Genomic DNA, 20,073 nt, shown 5'->3' on the forward strand with positions numbered 1-20,073 from the left:
CGGCCCTAGCAGGGCTAGACCCCGGTCAGATCAGAGGGTCCTCCCACGTGGAGACCCTCCGAGGTGGTCACCATATTGTCAGCGTGGTCGCCGTCACCGTTTTGGCTCTGTTCGCCGCTCTGTCCACCAGAGCGCATAACTGTATTGTATGCGCACAAGCCATGGCACCACCTGAAAATAAACTCAAAGCTCAGGGCCTTTGCCCAGCATGCCACATTAGAGCTGCACAGCATGAGGTGGCCACAGCCTTGTGTATACAGTGCAAAGAGGCCCTAGGGGACCTAACTCATGGCCCTCCCCTGCTGGTACCGGACCCCAGCCACTCTGTCCACCATATCGATCCGTGCGCACAGAAACGAGCCGTGCGCACAAATGCCTTGTGTGCACAATGTTGCACTCTCTAGCGAAGCGCATAGTCACGCGCTTACTGTGCTGGGCGCATAATTTCGACCTGTGCGCACATCTCCCTGCATGCGCGCACCAAACCCACACGCGCAACTTCGCACACCAGAGCGGACGCCGCTGCGGATCTGGTACGCACAGCAGCTAGAGGAGTCTCATCCGCCGTGGCAGCCAGAAGACAAATCTGGCTCCGAAACTGGTCAGCCGACGCATCCTCCAAAACGAGACTCACAAGGATGCCTTTCAAAGGAACACTCCTGTTCGGAAGCGAACTAGAAAAGCTAGCCAACAAATGGGGCGAGTTCCCACTACCGCAGCTACCGGAGGACAGAAATAAGAGAAACCAGCGATCCTTCCCCCAGACCTCCAGGGGCAGAGGATCACAGCGCTTCAACCCAAATAGAAGCTCATACCAAGCGGCCCGCCCCACAGGCCGTAGCCAGTCCTTTCAGAACAAGCACAATAAGAGGGGAGCCAGCTCGGGGCCAGGCCCCAGCCGCACCCCACAATGAAAATCAGCCGACCCATCCAAAGAAAGAAGCCATAGGGGGCAGACTTGCCCTATTCTACCAAAGATGGGTCGAGATAACTTCGGACAAGTGGGTCCTATCCATCATTCGAGAGGGATATTACCTGGATTTCCACCACCTCCCTCCGGGCAAGCTTGAGGAATCTCCCTGCCATGACCCTTCCAAGAGAATGGCAGTGGAAGCTACACTGACCAGATTACTAGCCTTAGAGGCTATAACACCGGTGCCTCCACAACAAATACTGGCCATTATTCCATCTATTTTATCGTCCCCAAGAAAGAAGGAACGTTCAGATCTATCCTGGACCTCAAGGCAGTCACCAGTCACCTGAAGATTTCTCGCTTCCACATGGAAACCCTACGCTCGGTAATAAGGGCGATACAACCGGGAGAGTTTCTTACCTCCCTGGATCTGTCGGAAGCCTACCTGTACATTCTGATCCATCAAGAGCATCAGCGTTTTCTACACTTCTTGATCCTGGACCATCACTACCAGTTCCAGGCACTACCTATCGGGTTATCCACTGCACCCCGGACGTTCACCAAGATCATGGTGGTGGCAGCAACACTGAGGAAGGAAGGAATCCGCATACACCCTTATCTAGACGATTGGCTGATCAGAGCGAAATCCCCAGAGGAAAGCCACCAGGCAACCAACAGAGTCAAAACTCTACTGGAGAGCCTTGGGTGGGTGGTCAACACAAACAAGAGCTGCCTGCAGCTCTCCCAATCTCTAGAATTCTTGGGAGTCCACTTCGACACTAAACAAGACAAGATCATCCTGACACCGAGATCAAAACTGATGACCCAGTTACGAACCCTGTTGAGCGAACTTCGCCCCACAGCATGGGATTACCTACAAGTTCTTGGCCTCATGGCATCCACATTGGAAGTAGTCCCATGGGCATGAGCTCACATGAGACCCCTACAACGCTCACTACTATCACGATGGAATCCACTGTCCCAGAGCTACACCGTATGGCTTTAGCTCCTGGACAGAGTTCGGGCCCAACTACGATGGCTACAAGAAGCCCATCTGAGCCAAGGAACGAGACTATCCTCACCAACCTGGATACTACTCACCACGGATGCCAGCCTGACATTGCAGAGCTCCAGTGAACATTAGGGGAAGGTCAGGAATTATTTGCATCAATCTCCCCAGCATGATGCTGGGACCCGGGGACATTTTCTGTCGATAGGGAGGACTGAATTACCAGTGGGTGATTGTCATCTGGTGGCACTGATTGGATCCTTCTGTGATAGCTAGTATGTGTGGGATTTCCTGTTAGTGTTGCCTCATGAGCCCCTTCAGTCTTTTTTTTTCATCTGAGCACCAGCACAAATAAGTAACTCTCCCATTTCTTTTTGGTGAATATCTTATACTTCTATTTGTCGCCTCGCTGCCTCAGCAACCCTCACAATAGCCGGCAGAGGATTACTATGAGAGCCACAAACTATTAATTTGAAGATGCCCAGGCCCTAACAATGCCCCTTGTTGGCAGTGCACGGCACACCTTTTTTGAGTTGGTGATGCATGTGCACCACTGTGCACTATGGATGCTACGCTCGTGCTGTCGAGTCTTCTGATACCTAGGTCAGATCTAGGTATCAAGTCATCTTCTGATACCTCTCAGATCAGATCCATACTTTCCTCAAAAAGGAGGATCTTTATTCTAACCTTCCATCTCTTAATAAGAATTGTTCTTTCTCAGAGCAGTTGAGGACCTAATAATGTCAGCCAGGAAACAAATATTACTTTCCATGTTGGAAACTTAAGAAAAGCCATTTCCAATGGTCCAAAGGATGGCTTCATCAGCAGTGCCAGGACCATATTCAGATCCCATGGAATGGGAGATTTTAAAACTGGTGGTTTAAAATGCCACAAGCCTCTAATGAAATTTGATACTAATGGATGAATGGAGATAGTTTACCATGTTCAAACCGAGGGTAAGCCTGCTATGGCATGTGTGGGAAAACTCTCGGTCAAATCAACTTTTTTTTTTTTCCCAAGGTTTCATTAAGAGTGGGTATTGGTACTCGCAGATTCACCTGGCTGTGGCCCTCAGACCTCTGACTTGATAGCTAGGAGACTTATGCCCTGCAGTGGGGAGAATCTATGGAGATCTTTTTATAAGATCAAGGAAGGTAGTGGCTTGGTTTAAAGACTGGGATGCTTCAAACCCCACTCGCCTCAAGCAAGAGGAGCATTTGAGGAAACATTTCTTTCAGCCGAGGAGATGTTTACCCAGGGGTGGATTGGCCTATCGGTGGGCCGGTCGCTCCAGTCACGTGGTCTGCCGTGCGCGGCCGTGACGGAGCCGCGCTCAGCAGACCACGTGATGCGTCCTGGGCAGCGAGTCCCCGGGCCGGTCTTCCTTGGGAATCTGCCGCTGTGTTTACCTACACCTCCTCTGTCCCATCAGCAGAAGAGGGCTCAAAAGCCACAACCAGCATCCCAGAGAATTTGCCTCAATCGTAGAGATCATGGCCCAGATCTCTTGTTTGGTTGGTTATATGTACTGCCTAGTTCGATGTAAACCGAGTTGATTTGATTTGTATCAAGAAAGTCGGTATATAAAAGCCATAAATAAAAGTTTGAACCCTTGTGATTGCGACACAATATGAAAAGGGTACTGACTGTGCTTATTGGAGGGGTTCCCGTTCAGTTTCTCCTTATCAGGAACTGCTGTAAATGGAGTTCTCCTCCCTAATAGAGGGCAGCTAGAGCAGCAGGCTTTAAACAAGGGCAGCTAGGATTTAAATCCCGCTGCTGCTCCTCGTGACCTTGGGCAAGTCACTTCACCCTCCATTGAATCGGGTACCAACATAGATTGAAAGCCCTCTGGGGGGATAGGGAAATACCTACAGTACCTGAATGTAATCCACTGTGAAGTGCCTGAAAGGAGGAATATCAATTAAATTTTACTCCAATGTTTCCCTCCTACAAAGAAATTGGGAGGACTCGGTCCCATCCTAGGCCTAAAGGCATTGAACAGGTTCCTCAGCCTGATTGAGGGGGCAGTTTCCTCAGCGTACCTGCTGAAGGGTCAGCAGGCTGCAGAGGACCTTTGGGCCCATTTCATGAGGACTTGGATGTCTTCCGGGGCAGAGGGCATGTGGAAACTTTAAGGCAACTACTTGGTCATTTGCTAAACCCTGCAGGTTGAAGGTGCAGCATTTGGAGTAGGTGTTTTCAGGACAGCCCTGGCTTCTTTCCAGTCATGTGGGGATAGGTTTGGGTACCTCCCAGATGTCTGGATTGGAATAATATGATGAGACTAAACTTTCTTCCTTATCTGTGAATTTCCTTTCCTTGAATCAAGCTATAGCAGTCCAGGACTGTCTTGGACTCACTGGGCCAGTGCTGTTTTCCTTGATTTGTACATCTTGGGTCTTATAGAAGTTTGTTTTGTTTTTTTACTCCTTTATGGGGAGAGAATTTGTCTCTACCTTTATCGTGTCTCTCCCTCTTATCCCCAGTTGGGATTAAGAGAGAAGAGTGTTTTTTCCTGGAGGATTCCTGCTATATTTAATTTTGTAATTGTTGAAGGTTAGTATTAGGGAGAGTTTTTACTTCTTTAAGAATTCAGGCTTTTGCCATTCTTTATACTGATGTCATGGAAAAGGGGGGGTGTGCTGGTAGTGCGTGGAAATCCGTGCGTCTGGACTGATGGTATTTGGTCTGTCCTCAGTACTGGGCATGTGCTGGAGACACAGCATGCACAGTCACCTGAAGTAAACCTGCCCCCCACTCCCCTAATTCAAGTAACTTTTGTCCCCAGGTCAAGATGAAGGGTTCAGCAGGAGTGATCCCAATTGCTCCTGCCTTGCCAAAATTCAGTAGCCAGCTGAGCAGTACTTTCCCTTTGTCCTGCAGAGGAGCAAAGGTCGAGCATTGCCATTTTGAATTTCTGTGCCAGTGGGGGATGGGCCGGAGGGCATGTGGTTCCTTGCTTTGGGTTGGGGATTGGGTTTTACGTTGTCTTGAGGGGAGCTTAAGGGGAAGGGTGGTGCCAGTAGGAAAGATACTGGTGTTTTACCCTGTCATTTTTGATGGGCTTTTTCATGAAGACATTTTTCTTGAATAGTTGCAGCCTGGCTTCAGTTTTATGTGCAGAAATAATGTACGATGTAGAACCTAGATACAAAAATATACATGTTGGAAAAGTTCTCTTGCTATAAGTAAATGTTTCTGAAATGTAAGTAGCTTCCCATTTATTTGCTGCCATACTGATTGAGTAGTATGTGTAGTTATACGCATGGGATAGAGCATGAGACGTCCACTGCAAGTTACGGTGAAATAGAACTAATGCTTCATCTTCATCAGAGGACTACACATGCATTGTCTGTTTTGTTACTATAATTTTTATGTGATGGGCAAGTATTTGCTTGTGCTAAAACATATACCAAAAGGCGCAATTCATGTTCAGTCATACTGTTGTCTTTGTAGAGAATCGGATATCACGAAGGAGAGGATTCAGAAGATTCTTGCCACGGGTGCTAACGTTGTGCTAACCACTGGCAGCATTGATGACATGTGTCTGAAGTATTTTGTGGATGCAGGTGCAATGGCCGTGCGTAGAGTCTTAAAGAAGGACCTTAAACGCATTGCTAAGGCTACTGGAGGTAAATGGGTTTTCATACTTATAAAATCTAGTCTGTTCTTTGGAGTGTGGACAGTATTAGGAAATTCTGATTTTTAAATGGTTTTTGTTTTTATATTTAAATGATCTTGCAACAGAAAATTTAAGCATTCATATTTTGTTTTGAGCAAAATAACCTGAGCAGCAAAACAGCAGATCAAAGACTTGCACAGCTATAGCAGATAGATGCCTTTTACAGCTGTGGTATAAAAGCCTGAATAAAATCTGAAAACTTTTTTTTTGGTTTGAGATGGCTATTTCAGTGTAATTTTTATTTCATATTTTTAAGCCACTGTTTGCGCAACACTTGCAAATCTGGAGGGTGAAGAGAGTTTTGAGGCATCAATGCTAGGACAGGCAGAAGAGGTGGTCCAAGAGAGAATATGTGATGATGAACTGATCCTGGTCAAGAAGTAAGATTTTCCTGCTAATTCAATTATTAATATTCTTAGCTTTTGCTCTAGATGCACAAAATGAAGTGGATAAGTAGTATGAGCAGTTTACACATGGTTTAAAGCATGATGAATTTTTTTTAGAAGTTAAGATGAATCTTCCAGTGTTTCATTATTGTATCAGTGATAGTACAGAAGGACTTCATATAGAGGCGTTCCCATTGTTTCTGTAATTCTAAAACTGGAAGTCCTTGGGGTAAGGGAAAGGGCTCATTTAGGATATGTTAACTTCTTTTTTTCTTCTGGTTAGATGGACACAAATCTTAGGAAGTTGTTTTTCTTTGTCTATTACAGAGAAAAAGAATAAGTATAATGGATGCATAAATGTTTCATGATTTGTATAGATAACGTAGTTTTTCCCCTTGGACAAGCTGGACAAATCCAAACACATAAGTGAATGTCATATGGTGCTTTCTTGGAACCGCCTATCTAGAGCTCAAGTGTTCCCACATGAGCATCCTCAGTCTTCTGCCAAAGCAAAAACATGTTCTTGCTTTTTTTTTCAGCTGCTCCTATTTTTCTATATCTTTCTTGTGCTGTTTCACTTATTTTATGTAGTTTTCATTTTTCATTCTTCTGTGGGGGTGGGGAGTTTCTGTAGTTTCTTCAGTGATGTCAGAAAAAGCTCCAGGTCAGGTAAAATACCATTAAAATTATGCTGTTAGTCACAAGATGTCAAGCTTTGATCTTCATTGTCTGCTTTCCATGCCTTAGACCCAAGCATGATGTGGGTAATTTTTCTGCATCTGGAAAAATTGTTTCCCTAAATGCTCTCAGATTAAGAGCTTAGTCAGGTATCTGTCTTGAGGCAAAAAAGGAAAAACTTGGATAGACCAGTGCTTAAAAAAGGTCAGACTTCTAGAATCCACTGCTGTGACTTGTCTACTTCCTGCACAGAACAAGACTTCTAGAAAGAGGTCTCTGGTGCCGCTATTTTTGAAGAAGGACCATGCCAACGTATCGACACTCACAGTGCCAAAGGTATCTGTGCTATCTACCTCTGTGTCAAACATCCTTGAATCATTAGTACAATCCACTTGATCAGATAACCTTTGGTACCTATACAATGATTTAGCACAGAGAACCTTCCTCTATCTTCTTCATTGGCTCTAATTCCACAATAAGATGCTGCTTCAGAAGTGCATAACTTTTGTTCAGAAGATGTGGATGGTCTTTATCCAGTTAAACACTTTTCTGCGTATCCAACAATAATGTTGCCTGTTTTGGAAATGTTTGACATGCAGACTGTATCAACAGTCCCTCTTTATTAAAGGCCTCTGGACGCGCAGGACAAAAAACCTTTTAATGTGATATCAAGAGAGAAGCAGGCATTGAAAGAAAAACTCCAGCTCTGATCTGATTCTGAAGAACACTTTCATAATTTGAAAGCCTTTTTCTTTCCCTTGCATGTTCTCTAGTTATCGGACCCTTCTTCAGGGCCAGCAAGTGTTACTCTGCCAGAAAAGTCTTACCCAACTTTTATCTGAAAGATGGCAGCTTCCCCGCCATTTTATCTGGAGAAAAGTTATTCATCACTTTCCTGGAATGCTCTGGTTTATACGGTGCCCAAACAATGGCTGTCCCTGTGCAAGGTCTTCAATTGCTCTGCAAGAGTCTTTCATTACACCACCAGTAGATAAGACGACGAAATATAAAGTCCAGCAACTCCCTCATGATTTGGTGGTTATGGAAGCAGCCTTAAAGAATGCCAAAACAACTCCTGGAAAAAAATTAGCAAGTAAAAAGGGTTTTGCTTTTTTTTAAATTGAAACTTTTATTGAGAATTTCAAAAAAAGAGCATACAACATTAGGCGACATCTCTGAAGTGTGTATATATAGCAGAAGAATAACCCAGAATCCCTACCCTGCCCCCAATCCCCTCCCGGAGTTCTCTTCTATCCCTTATATTACATTGTATAACTCCCAACGCAGTGAGACAATTCAAGAGAATCCTTTACCTAGATCCCACTTTGACAGGCAGGTATTTGGAAGCTGGGTAAGGAGGCACAAAGTATAAGACCCCCACCCACCAATACATTCAGTGCAAGGGTCACATAAGAGGTAAAATGTTTCTCATACAAAGGCATCCACAAAAGGTCCCCCCACACTACTTTAAAAGAAGCCATGTGGTTATTCTGGACAGCCATTAAGGAAGCCAATCAGCAAAGGAGATATAATTGATCAAGGACCTGAGAAAATGGAGTGCCAGCTTGCTTCAACCACACAGCATGCTGCAATGAAAACCTGTAGGCAAAAACGTTGCTAATGTTTGTTCAAACCAGGAACAGGCAAATTTAATAGCACAGTCTCTGCCCCTGGAATTACTGGTACTTTCAGCAATGTAGTTAGCCAATCGGTAACTGTCTTCCAAAAAGGAACAATTTTATCACATTACCACCAGATATGAAAGAATGACGGGTGTAATCTGTGGAACTTAACTGGGGTAATGTGCCAGTGATATAAAAGCTTGAAGCAATTCTCCTGTAATTGAGCTGAAATAGAGCATTTGCTGGCATTAAAGTAAACAATGTCCCAGTCTTTGCCGAGAGGGTTCCCAAGATCTATATCCCATTTCAGAGTGTGGATAAAGGGGTCTGACACCGGACCATTAAGAAGTATGTATGTTTTAGACACTTGACCACGTATCGTGTCTCCTTGAGCACAAAACGTTTCAGTGTATTAAGTCTTTGCTGAGAATCTAAAAAAATGTTTAACCTGAGCATAGGCCACAAACCCCAGAGAGTACATCTGCCCAAGTGCAGTTATAGTAAACTTCCGTGCCCAAGCAAATGCCCAATAGTAATAACCCCTGCTTCTTTCCAGTTATTGAAAAGAGTTGACTGGAAACTTAATGGGAAATGAACATTATGGAAAAGGGATGTCTGGGAAAAAATATGAGCCTCCCAATTTAGTCTTCCATTGAACCCAGACTTTCATGACAGTGCAAAGAGTCGTCAGGAAACACTTCAGTGGGCGCCAAGAGGATCGAGGTTGCCATGGTAAAGTTAATATTTGCATCACAGCCAGCATCGCCTGCTCACTGACCACTTATTGTTTAACATAATTGAGTCTATAAAAATCTGTATTCTAATCTGTGAGGCAGCTTAGGGACCCCAAGACTCCCTCTCACTTTGGCTGAAAAAAAACTAGATGGGATACCTTCGGGGCACGACACCTCCAAATAAAATCAAAGATTTTCTTCTGCCAAGAGCGGCAGGAATGAAAATGGGGAGAGTGATTAAATATAACCCCCATTTTAAAGAGCCTCCATTGGTTACCTATACACTTTAGAATTATATACAAGGCCATTCTTACCACATACAAAAACATCCACCAACTGGCTCCTATGGACCTACAGATCCCCCTCCGACTACACAACTCGTCAAGACCAACAAGAGATGCATACAAGGGTTCGCTACAGGTACCACCGCCCAAATCCACCAGACACAGCACACTAAGAGACCGAGCTTTCTCTACAGCCATCCCACCGTTATGGAACTCCATCCCCTCAAATCTCAGAATAGAACCATGCATCTCAACCTTCAAAAAAAGACTAAAGACCTGGATATTCATACAAGCCTTCCCGGACGCTAATTGATCTAACTCTTCCAAGCCACCCCCATTCTCCACCTACACCATGGTTAACCTTATCTTCTATCGTTACTCGTGTGAATAATAACCTGTCCTTTCTCTTCTAAGCCAAGTTCTTAACACCCTGTTATATGTAACTGCCTTTTCAGCACCATTGTTATAGTTATGTTTACTATGCACCCCTGTTCTATGTGAACCAGCATGATGTGACTGCTGTCTCGAATGCCGGTATATAAAAATTTGAAATAAATAAAATAAATAAAAATATAACAATCGGGGTTAAAGATTCATTGTAACTATGGCAATCCTACCAAGCCAGGAGAAACTGCCCTGGCCCCCCCCCGAAGTGGAACATAATTAAGATTAACAAGCTCTGAGGTCCAAGCACCAATATACATGCAGATACTTAAGCGACACTTTGGCCCATTTGAATGGAAATTGCTGTTACCGTAGATACATCAGAATCTGCTAAATTAATATTTAACAGCTCAGACTTATCAAGGTTTACCTTAGTCCGAAACTTTGAACAAACTCTAGAGCCAAAGAGATCCAGGAATAGTGCGAATAATAGTGGGAAAGGCGGTCACCCCAGCCTGGTTTTCTGACCAATGCTAAAACTGTTTCCATACCCTCCATTTACCATCACTCTTGCCACAGGTGACTGGGCTTTTCTTCCTTCAGTCGATAATGAAACAAAGTCCATTTGCTGTAATGTTTTGAGTAGTAAAGGCCAATGAAAAGATCAAACGCCTTTTCAGCATCGGACAATAAGACAAGGAATATGTTCCCAATCAACCCATAACATGAGATTTATAATTTTATGAATGTTATCTGCCATTTGCTGCAGTATATGGAAAAGGGTGGGCAAGAGTGTTCAGCCAGAGAGCTATTTTCTAGTGTAGTCAGATGGACTCAGGACCAATGGGTATTGTGCTCTTCTGCTAGCAGATGGGACATTGAGTCAGATTTCAAAGCTGAGGTCAGTCTAGATATACCCCTGCAGTAACCTCAGCTCTTCAGTATCTCTCCGTCTCCTAGCAGATGCGGACACTATCCCACACACTAGATTAGTGTTAAGAATTTAAGCAAAGAAGAAACCAAATTTACCTTAAGGAAGATCGAGCCCCGCTCTCCTGCTGTGATACCTAAGGGTCCCTCCCCCAGTCGAATTCCTGGGGTTGATCTGTTATCCCTCAGAGGTGGGCCTTGGTCCGGTAGCCGGTTCCCGGCGTGGACTTAGCCCCCCAGTGTGGCTGAAAGGCAGCGGGTGCAGAAAAGAGGGCGGCGGTGAAGGTAATTTCCCCTCACCCCCTGCAGCTGGAGACAGTCTGGCACATGATCGGTAAGCAGCAAGACCAGGTAAGAAAAAATCTTTAAATTCAGGTCTCTGGTCTCCACAGTTGGGATTGCTGTACCGAATCCGTCACGGCGAGGTTAGAAGGGAGCACCGATCGGGTTGAGCAGCCTTGGTTAGGCTGGGCCCTGATCCGGTGCAAGGGTCCACATATGTGGAGATCCTCGGCGCCATCTTCCCTTCTCACCGGCGGGGCAGGCCAGGCGGCCGATGCACCTAACTTGCGCGCGTCCAATACACACGCTCGCACAGCGGTGTGTACCTGGCGCGCACACTACACGCACAGCCGTGTTTACAACTGCATGCGTGCAAACACGTAGAAAAATTGCACTACTAGGCAAAAATCACAGCAGCAGCTAAAAAAGAAAAATAAAGCGCAACAGTCTGAGTAGGAGACAAGTCCTCAGCCCTGATCTGAGAGCTGATCATGAATCTTCAGAATGCCATCCTCCTTGGCCCGCCTGCCACCATCTTGGAAGCAAATTGATACCATGGCGCACGGAACCTCCTTTGGAGCTGAAAATGTAATGGATAAGCCTGCTTGCTTGCATACTGACTGAGCTTCAGTGATAAGATATCCCTTTATGTAGAAATTGAAGGGCAAAAGGGAAGGCCCAGTGGTATCTATGTCCCTCCTTAGTCAGCGCTCCAGTGACTTCTCAGAGCTCAGGATGCTTACAGACCGTGGTTGGTGCCAGATCATTATAAATGGTAATTTTGTGTCCTTTGCAGAACCAAGCTGCTTTTTTCCGAGCCGTCTCAATTATGTTTGATTTTTGAGTGAAGCTATGAAGACAAATATCTCTAGGACGATTATCCCGCTTGGGGCCCAGAGTCCTATGCATCTGTTCTATCTTCATACTACGGGTAATGGTAGCAAGCTCTTCCATCATACTATCCGTGCTACTGAGAATAAGGACACACATTGCTCTCGTCGTGTCTGTGCAATCAATAAACTCCTCACTTCAGGGATGCCTCTAATGTGGAGGTTGCTGCATTGTGAATAGTTTTCCAAGTCCTCTAATTTATTGGCAAGTAGAGAGAGCTCCTTAGTCAAGGTTGTATGCTGAGCACTCAGGGTATTCGTTGCTGCTCCATGATTCTCTGTATGAGAATCAAGCTCGTCCACTTGATGCCCCAATGCAGCCAAATCATCCCTTACTTCTGTGATTGAGGCAAGTAAATCTGTTTTACACTGCTGCATAAGAACATAAGAACATGCCATACTGGGTCAGACCAAGGGTCCATCAAGCCCAGCATCCTGTTTCCAACAGTGGCCAAACCTGGCAATTACCCAGACACTAAGAAGATCCCATGTTACTGATGCAGTTAATAGCAGTGGCTATTCCCTAAGTAAACTTGATTAATAGCAGTCAATGGACTTCTCCAAGAACTTATCCAAACCTTTTTTGAACCCAGCTACACTAACTACACTAACCACATCCTCTGGCAACAAATTCCAATGCTTAATTGTGCATTGAGTGTAAAAGAATTTTCTCCGATTAGTCTTAAATGTGCTACTTGCTAACTTCATGGAGTGCCCCCTAATCCTTCTTTTATCCGAAAGTGCAAATAACCAAGTCACATCTACTCGTTCAAGACTTCTCATGATCTTAAAGTCCTTTATCATATCCTTCCCCCCCCCCCCCCCCTCCCTCAGCCGTCTCTTCTCCAAGCTTGAACAGTCCTAACCTCTTCAGCCTTTCCTCATAGGCAGGGGTGGGCAATTCCAGTCCTCGAGGGCCACAAACCTGTCGAGGTTTTAGGATATCCTAATGAATATGTATAACACAGATTTGCATACAACTGAGGCAGTGCATGCAAATCTCTCATGCATATTCATTAGGGATATCCTGAAAACCAGACTGGTTTGTGGCCCTCGAGGACCGGAATTGCCCACCCCTGCTCATAGGGGAGCTGTTCCAACCCCTTTCATTGGTTGCCCTTCTCTGTACCTTCTCCATCGCAACTATATCTTTTTTGAGATGCGGCGACCAGAATTGTACACAGTATTCAAGGTGCGGTCTCACCATGGAGCGATACAGAGGCATTATGACATTTTCCGTTTTATTAACCATTCCCTTCCTAATAATTCCTAACATTGTTTGCTTTTTTGACTGCTGCAGCACACTGAGCCGACGATTTTAAAGTATTATCCACCATGATGCCTTGATCTTTTTGCTGGGGAGTAGCTCCTATTATGTCCTAATATGGAACCTAACATTGTGGCTCTACAGCAAGAGTTATTTTTCCCTATATGCAACACCTTGCACTTGTCCACATTAAATTTCATCTGCCATTTGGATGCCCAATCTTCCAGTCTTGCAAGGTGGTTCTGTAATGTATTGCAGTCTGTGATTTAGCTACTCTTCTCGCCATCTTTTTTTTTTCTTTTTTATTTGTATCAACTGTTTCATTACAATCCTTAGTTTTGGGAGCCCCTATTAGTGTGGCTGGATTTGTCCTGCTTGCTCCATAGAGCAAAGTATGCTTACTTGTAATGGGTATTCTCCTAGGACAAGCAGGATGGTAGTCCCCACATGTAGGTGACCTCATTGGATGGAGCCTGGCGCGGAAAACTTTTGTCAGTTTCTAGAAACTTTGACTGGCAGACGGAGCATGCCCAGTCTGCTGCTATCTGCACGTCTACGTGAGGTCTCCCTTCAGTCTCTTCTTCCGCGCTGCAGTAGCTTCATTGTTGTGGAGCTCCAAACCCTTGAAAGTGTTTTTGCTGGGGGGTTTTTCGGGGATTTTTCTGCGTCTGATCCTCCTTCACATTCGGTTCCTCCAGTAGGTACCCTTGGGATTCGTTATCAACTTCCCCAAGTCACGTCTCACTCCATCTCCACAGCTGGTCTTTATCGGCGTCAAGTTAGATACGACACATGCAAAAGCTTTTCTGCCCAGGGATCGAGCAGTCGCCCTCTCCTCCCTGGCTACCCTCGTTCACCACAGAAAGGAGGGTACTGGCCTGTCTGCTGCTCTTCCTGCTGAGCCCATGGTGGCCTTGGTCCATGTGAACTCCCCCCCCGGCCCGCCTCTGCATGAGGGATCCAGAGTGGGCCTTGCAGCTCCAGTGGCGGCAGGTATCCTAGAACCTGGAGGTAGCGGTCACGGACCCTTTTCGTCTTTCCCTGACCTTGTGGGAGGCCCGGTCCAGTCTGGAAATCAGACTCCCATTCCAGCCCGCAACACCCCAGATAACCTCTCCACCGATGCCTCGCCTCGGGGGGGGGGCCCACACGGATGGCCTGCATACCCAGGCCCTTTGGATTGCGGCAAAGTCCCACTGCCAAACAAGTTTCCTGGAGCTACGGATGATCCGGTATGCCTTGTGGGCCTTCCAGGACAGGCTGTCCTCTAAGGTCGTCCTCATCAGAACGGACAACCAGGTGGTGATGTGATAGATCAACAAGCAGGGCGGCACAGATTCCTTCCCCCTCTGCCAGGAAGTGATACAGGTCTGGGATTGGGCCCTTTCCAGGGGGATGTATCTACGGGCCACCTACCTGCCGGACCACCTGAACACGCTGGCAGACCGCCTCAGCCAGACCTTCCAGCCATACAAGTGGTCCCTGAAACTGGCGGTGGCAGCCGACCTATTCTGTTGCTGGGGGACACCGGACCTGGACCTGTTCGCCTCTCCCCACAATCACAAGGTGAGCATGTTCTGATCCCTGATTCCAGGGAAGGACCACTGGCCTGCAACGCATTCTGCCTTCACTGGGGACGAGCTCTCATGCATGTTTACCCCCCCCCCCCCCATTCCGCTTCTCAAGAGGATGGGGAAACCATGATCCTGGTGGCACCCTCCTGGCCAAGGCAGATGTGGTTTCCTCTGCTCCAGGACCTATCCATGAGTGCACCGGTTCCGCTAGGGACGGCTCCCAACCTCCTATTTCAGAACCAGGGCCCTGGCCCTCACGGCATGGGTGTTCAGCGCATGATAAAATCCAGCCCTTACAGCTCTCGGATGGTATTTCCAGGGTCTTGATTGAATCAGGAAACCTTCCACTTGGAGATCTTATAGCTCAAAGTGGAAGCATTTCTCCACCTGGTGTGCCAGCCTCCAACCGGACCCTTTCTCCTGTCCACTGCCCCGCCTGCTGGATTATCTGTGGCACCTGTCCGAGTCTGACCTCAAGACCAGCTCGGTCTGAATACACCTCAGCACCTACCACCAGGGGGTCACTGGGGAACCCATTTCAGTCCAGCCACTGGTCAGGCGTTTCATGCTGGGCCTGGTTCAGCTGAAGCCCCCGCTTCTCCCGCTGGCAACCCTGTGGGATTTCAACGTTGTAGTGATGCTCATGCGGCATCCGTTCAAGCCTCTGAAATCTTGTGACCTGAGGTTCCTTACCTGGAAAGTTATGTTCCTGGTGGTGATCACTTCTGTTCGCAGGGTTGGTGAGATCCAGGCCCTGGTTACGTGCACTCCCTACACGAAATTCTTCCATGATCATGTGGTGCTACGCACACATCCAAAATTTCTACTGAAGGGAGGTGACTGCTTTCCACATCAACCAGTCAATCATTCTTCCCACAGCCTTATTCCCACCTGGAGGAACGTGCTCTTCACACCCTGGACTGCAAGAGGGCACTCGCTTTCTACTTGGTCCATACAGCGAGTTATAAACAGTCTACCCAGCTGTTTGTGGGGGAGCAGACCCTATGCACCTGGCTAGCGGATTGCATTGCCGCCTTCTACGAGCAGGCAGGCCTCCAGCTGGCTGGCAGGGTGAAGCTGCCATAGACGGCAGAGAGTGAGCAGTTAGTGACCCAAAGCAGGGCTGCGACCTCTAGTTCTCTCCACACATTCACGGTTCACTACTGCCTCGACAGGGATAGTCTCCAGGACAGCACTTTTGGTCAGTGTCCTCCGCAATCTATTCCAGTCTTGAACCTAACTGTTTTCATTGTGCTCTCTATGGAGCCAGACTGTCCCTGTTTTTCCCATAGCACCACAGTTGTGTTGCGCCCGTTGGCACCTTGTTTGGCTACTGTGGGCCCTTCTGATCGCAGGGGGCAGTCTGGAGCTCTGTAATCACCCACACGTGAGGACTACCATCCTGCTTGTCCTAGGAGAAAGCGCAGTTACTTACCTATAACAGGTGTTCTCCTAGGACAGCAGGATGTTAGTCCTCAGGAATCCTGCCCACCTCCCTGCAATGTTGGGTTCACCTTCGGTTTGTTATTTTTCTCGCTCAAATTTTTGCTGTTATGAGACTGAAGGGAGACCTCGCGTGGATGCGAGGATAGCAAAAGGCTGGGCATGCTCAGTCTGCCAGGCAAAGTTTCTAGAAACTTTGACAAGTTTTCCGTGTCAGGATCCATTTGATGTCACCCACATGTGAAGACTAACATCCTGCTGTGCTAGGAGAGCACCTGTTACAGGTAAGCAACTGCGCTTTCTCTCTAGACAGGAAGACAACCAGCCTCACGTTCCCATCCTCCTCCCCTGAAATTGAAATCTAGCTAGGAAAGGAACTGAGAAGGCTTAAGTGACAGCTGGAAAACATCCTCAAATGCTTTGAGTTCTAGAGAGTGCGTTCATGTCAGTTTCATTGGATGACAGCACCCACTTTTGAGGCTAGTGGTGTCTTACTGCCCACAGAGAACCTTTTCTCTCTACATGTACCTGATCCAGTTATCACATATACTCAGTCTCTTAAATTTTTAACATGACAATTTCAGGAAACATTTGTATTAGGTGTTTTAGCTTAACTAAGCTTATGGCCAACTTTTCCCAATTTTTTTTTTTTTTTAACCAGCACTAAGGCTCGAACATGTGCATCTCTCATCTTGCGTGGTGCGAATGATTTTATGTGCGATGAAATGGAGCGCTCTGTTCACGATGCTTTGTGTGTGGTGAAGAGAGTACTGGAGTCCAAGTCCCTGGTCCCGGGAGGAGGTGCTGTGGAAGCAGCACTGTCCATCTATCTGGAAAATTATGCAACCAGCATGGTAAGAATAAATTTGCCTTGGACATCTTAATGTAAACCATAAGCTGACAGTTGCGTGTTTCCTTGTCTCAGACACTTTATGTGAGGCAAATGTGTTTTTAATGGTTGTAAATGTTTTTGTTAATATTTGCTCAGTCACCAAATATGAAAAGTTTAGCAAGTGTTCATCCTCCTTCAAGTTGGATCTAAGTAAATAAACGGAAGGTATAACAGCTGGAGCATGGTGTGCTCCAGCTGTTATAGTGTGCACATACCTTATTTCAGACACGTGCATATGTAAAGGACAGAAAAAGAAATTGAAAAATAAGAACAAAAAATTGCAGGATAGGCACTTGCAGCCCTTGAGTTACAAACAAGTCAGGTTTTCAAGAATATTCATCAGCTATTTGGATAATTTTGGTTAACTTTGACTTTGTGGCTACCCTTGCAGTAGAGCAAAAACAGAAGATGTTTACATCTATTCTTGTAGGCAGTCCAGAAGTTGGGGATAGGTGGTTATACATTTTTTTAAATAAGTAAAGCAAGAACAACTTGATTATTTTTTGTTTCTCTTGGTAGTTGCACAAGTAAGCTGCTCACATTTAGTACTTACAAGAGACAGTCATTTCAGTATTTATAAAGAAATACGACTAGAAGTGATTATAGGGTAATAGAAAGCAGTTGTATTATTTGCTGTCTTAAAATAGCAAGCCTCTTTCTTTGTAGAGTTGGTGTCCTATGCAGCTTGGCAGTCATGGTACTGTTTCTTAAATATTTTGAAGGAATATTTTTCAAATGCTGATTGACTCATTCTGTTACAGTGGAAAAAGACTTTGAGTTGGGGTGTTAAGTGTTGGTAAAATTTTGCTTGTTTGTTATTTTGTTACTTTAATGTAGACAAATCAGTGTGTGGTCAGTAGCCAAGTATCTCATCTCTGCACCTAGAGATCAGGTTTTGCCATCCCAAGTGTCTCAGAATCCTCCCAAGGCACCCCCACTGTAAGGAAGAAATGCCTCCTGCGTGTTTATGATGCTGTTCTGTTGACATACTTTAGTAGAATAAATGAAAGTAACCTAACACCTACTCTTTCCCCTCAGGGCTCCCGTGAACAGCTGGCTATAGCAGAATTTGCCCGATCTCTGTTGGTAATTCCCAAAACCCTGGCAGTGAATGCTGCTCAGGACTCCACAGATCTTGTTGCCAAGCTGAGAGCATTCCATAACGAAGCCCAGGTTAACCCAGAACGCAAGAATCTGAAATGGCAAGTATAAAACTAGGGACCTGTGTATTGCACCAAATTGCCTCGAACCATTTTGTTCCTGCTACAGTGGCAGCATTTCTTTTCAAATGAGCCTCCCAGCAATCTTAAGTATTTGGGGACCTATTTGGGCCGGAATATAGAGGCTTTGTATGGGTCCACAGTTTAATAAATGAGACCTCCAGGAAGTTAGTCCAGAGAGTGCTTAACAATGAGAGTGTGGTAGCTTGTATTGAGTTCCTACCCTGCTGGGGGGTCTCCCCATACTAAAATCCTTTTGCTATTGCAAGCCCAGACGCACAGCAGAACTGGAAGCGTTACTCCATCTCTGATCAGGAGTAAACTTTCCAGCTCCAGGAAACCCTGAGCTAAGCCCTTATCAGAGGATATGCCTTTATTTAGACAGTATTTCCATGCAAGGACACAGTTTTACATGCAGAAGATTCCTTGCTGCATCATCAGTAAGACTTATGCACACACAACTAAGGGGAAAACTGTGCCTTCTGCTGAATGCACTTTATTGCATTGGCCTGTAGGTGTGGTATGTGTGTATCAGTGACGATATGGTGTTACTCTGTCTGGATGTTGGTTCTGGGATCTGTTTGACTGGATATGAGGTGTCTGGTTATGGGATGTCTGTCTCTCTGGGCTCATGTGTGCGCTTATTCCAGCAACTTTCAGCTGCTGGTTGTTGGTGTGTATATCCATCGGTCCTCAACCAAATGCATGAATGGAAGGTTGGCTGTGGCTCAGTTTGCTCATCCCTGCCCTAAGGAAGCCAGGGGATTAAAATTTCACCACGTTTGCTGTTCATACAATGTAGAAGCAAAACTTCTAAATGTGAAAAACTAAAATCTTACACTAAAGCTAATATTTCTAAATTTATAATAGTCCCCTATTTCTACAAGAAACAGCAGTGATAAATGAAGACACAAATGTTTAAAGCTCATAGTATAACACCTGATAAGTTACAGTAGCTTATATTGGACATTTATATTGGTGAAGTTCAAGCAAAATGTGCTGTGTTTATGCAGCCTACAGAATTAGTTGAAAATGTCTTGAATACCTCTATTTCATGGTTTGTAATTTAACTGCTTTCATAGGTGGGGGAGGGGGCTTCGAATATAGCACTATTGCTGGCCAAAATTCTGTGTTTGTAATTAGTTTCCTGATTGTGGCAATGCAAAGCTCTGCTTAAAAGGAATTCCAGATTATGCAAAACAGAAGGTTTCAGAATATAAACCAGAACACGTCTCCAAGGAGGCCGTCCCTGGCATGGAAAAAGGGGTTTCTACTCTTGTGTTGTAACCTAAAGTGTCAAATTATATGGAGTAGAGTTAATAAGCAACTGCAACTTCCACGTAAATTATAAATAAAATTAATCTGTAAATGCTTAATGCAAAACTCTGGATAATCAAGCCTCTCTCATGGGATACTTGCTTAAATAGGAAGCAACCAAGCAGTCATTAGCCATCTATCCTTTCAAATGTAAAACTGACTTTTCTTGTTAATTTATATTTATACTCAAATTTGACTTGCAGGATTGGTCTGGATTTAATCAATGGAAAGCCAAGAGATAGTAAGCAAGCTGGTGTCTTTGAACCCACCATGGTTAAAACAAAGAGCTTGAAGTTTGCCACAGAGGCTGCAATTACTATTCTTCGAATTGATGACCTAATTAAATTGCTTCCAGAGAGCAAAGATGATAAAGGAAGGGGTTACCAAGATGCAGTTCAGTCTGGATCAATGTAAAACTGGCTTAGTTCACTATTTATAACAAGAGTTGCTGTATTTGTTTTACCTTGCACCTGACATACTTTAAATAAAGCATACTGTCTATTATATGGAAGTGATTTGTTTTCTTACAGGAGTTAATTAAAAGTGGTCTTCCTTTTCTTAAT

At 45.4% G+C, this 20,073-nt stretch overlaps 1 protein-coding gene across 1 annotated transcript in view; it reads left to right on the forward strand.

Moving 5' to 3' along the window:
* Positions 1 to 20,016, forward strand: part of TCP1 (t-complex 1) — an 88,160-nt gene extending 68,144 nt beyond the window's left edge. Inside the window, 5 exon segments of the mRNA XM_029596697.1 lie at positions 5,382 to 5,557; positions 5,864 to 5,987; positions 16,743 to 16,935; positions 18,012 to 18,175; positions 19,714 to 20,016. Of these exon segments, the coding sequence (XP_029452557.1) occupies positions 5,382 to 5,557; positions 5,864 to 5,987; positions 16,743 to 16,935; positions 18,012 to 18,175; positions 19,714 to 19,924 (868 nt within the window). The 3' untranslated portion in view covers positions 19,925 to 20,016.
* Positions 20,017 to 20,073: the final 57 nt, after the last annotated feature.

The sequence above is a fragment of the Rhinatrema bivittatum genome, chromosome 3 (assembly GCF_901001135.1).
Source record: "Rhinatrema bivittatum chromosome 3, aRhiBiv1.1, whole genome shotgun sequence".
Lineage (NCBI taxonomy): Eukaryota > Metazoa > Chordata > Amphibia > Gymnophiona > Rhinatrematidae > Rhinatrema > Rhinatrema bivittatum.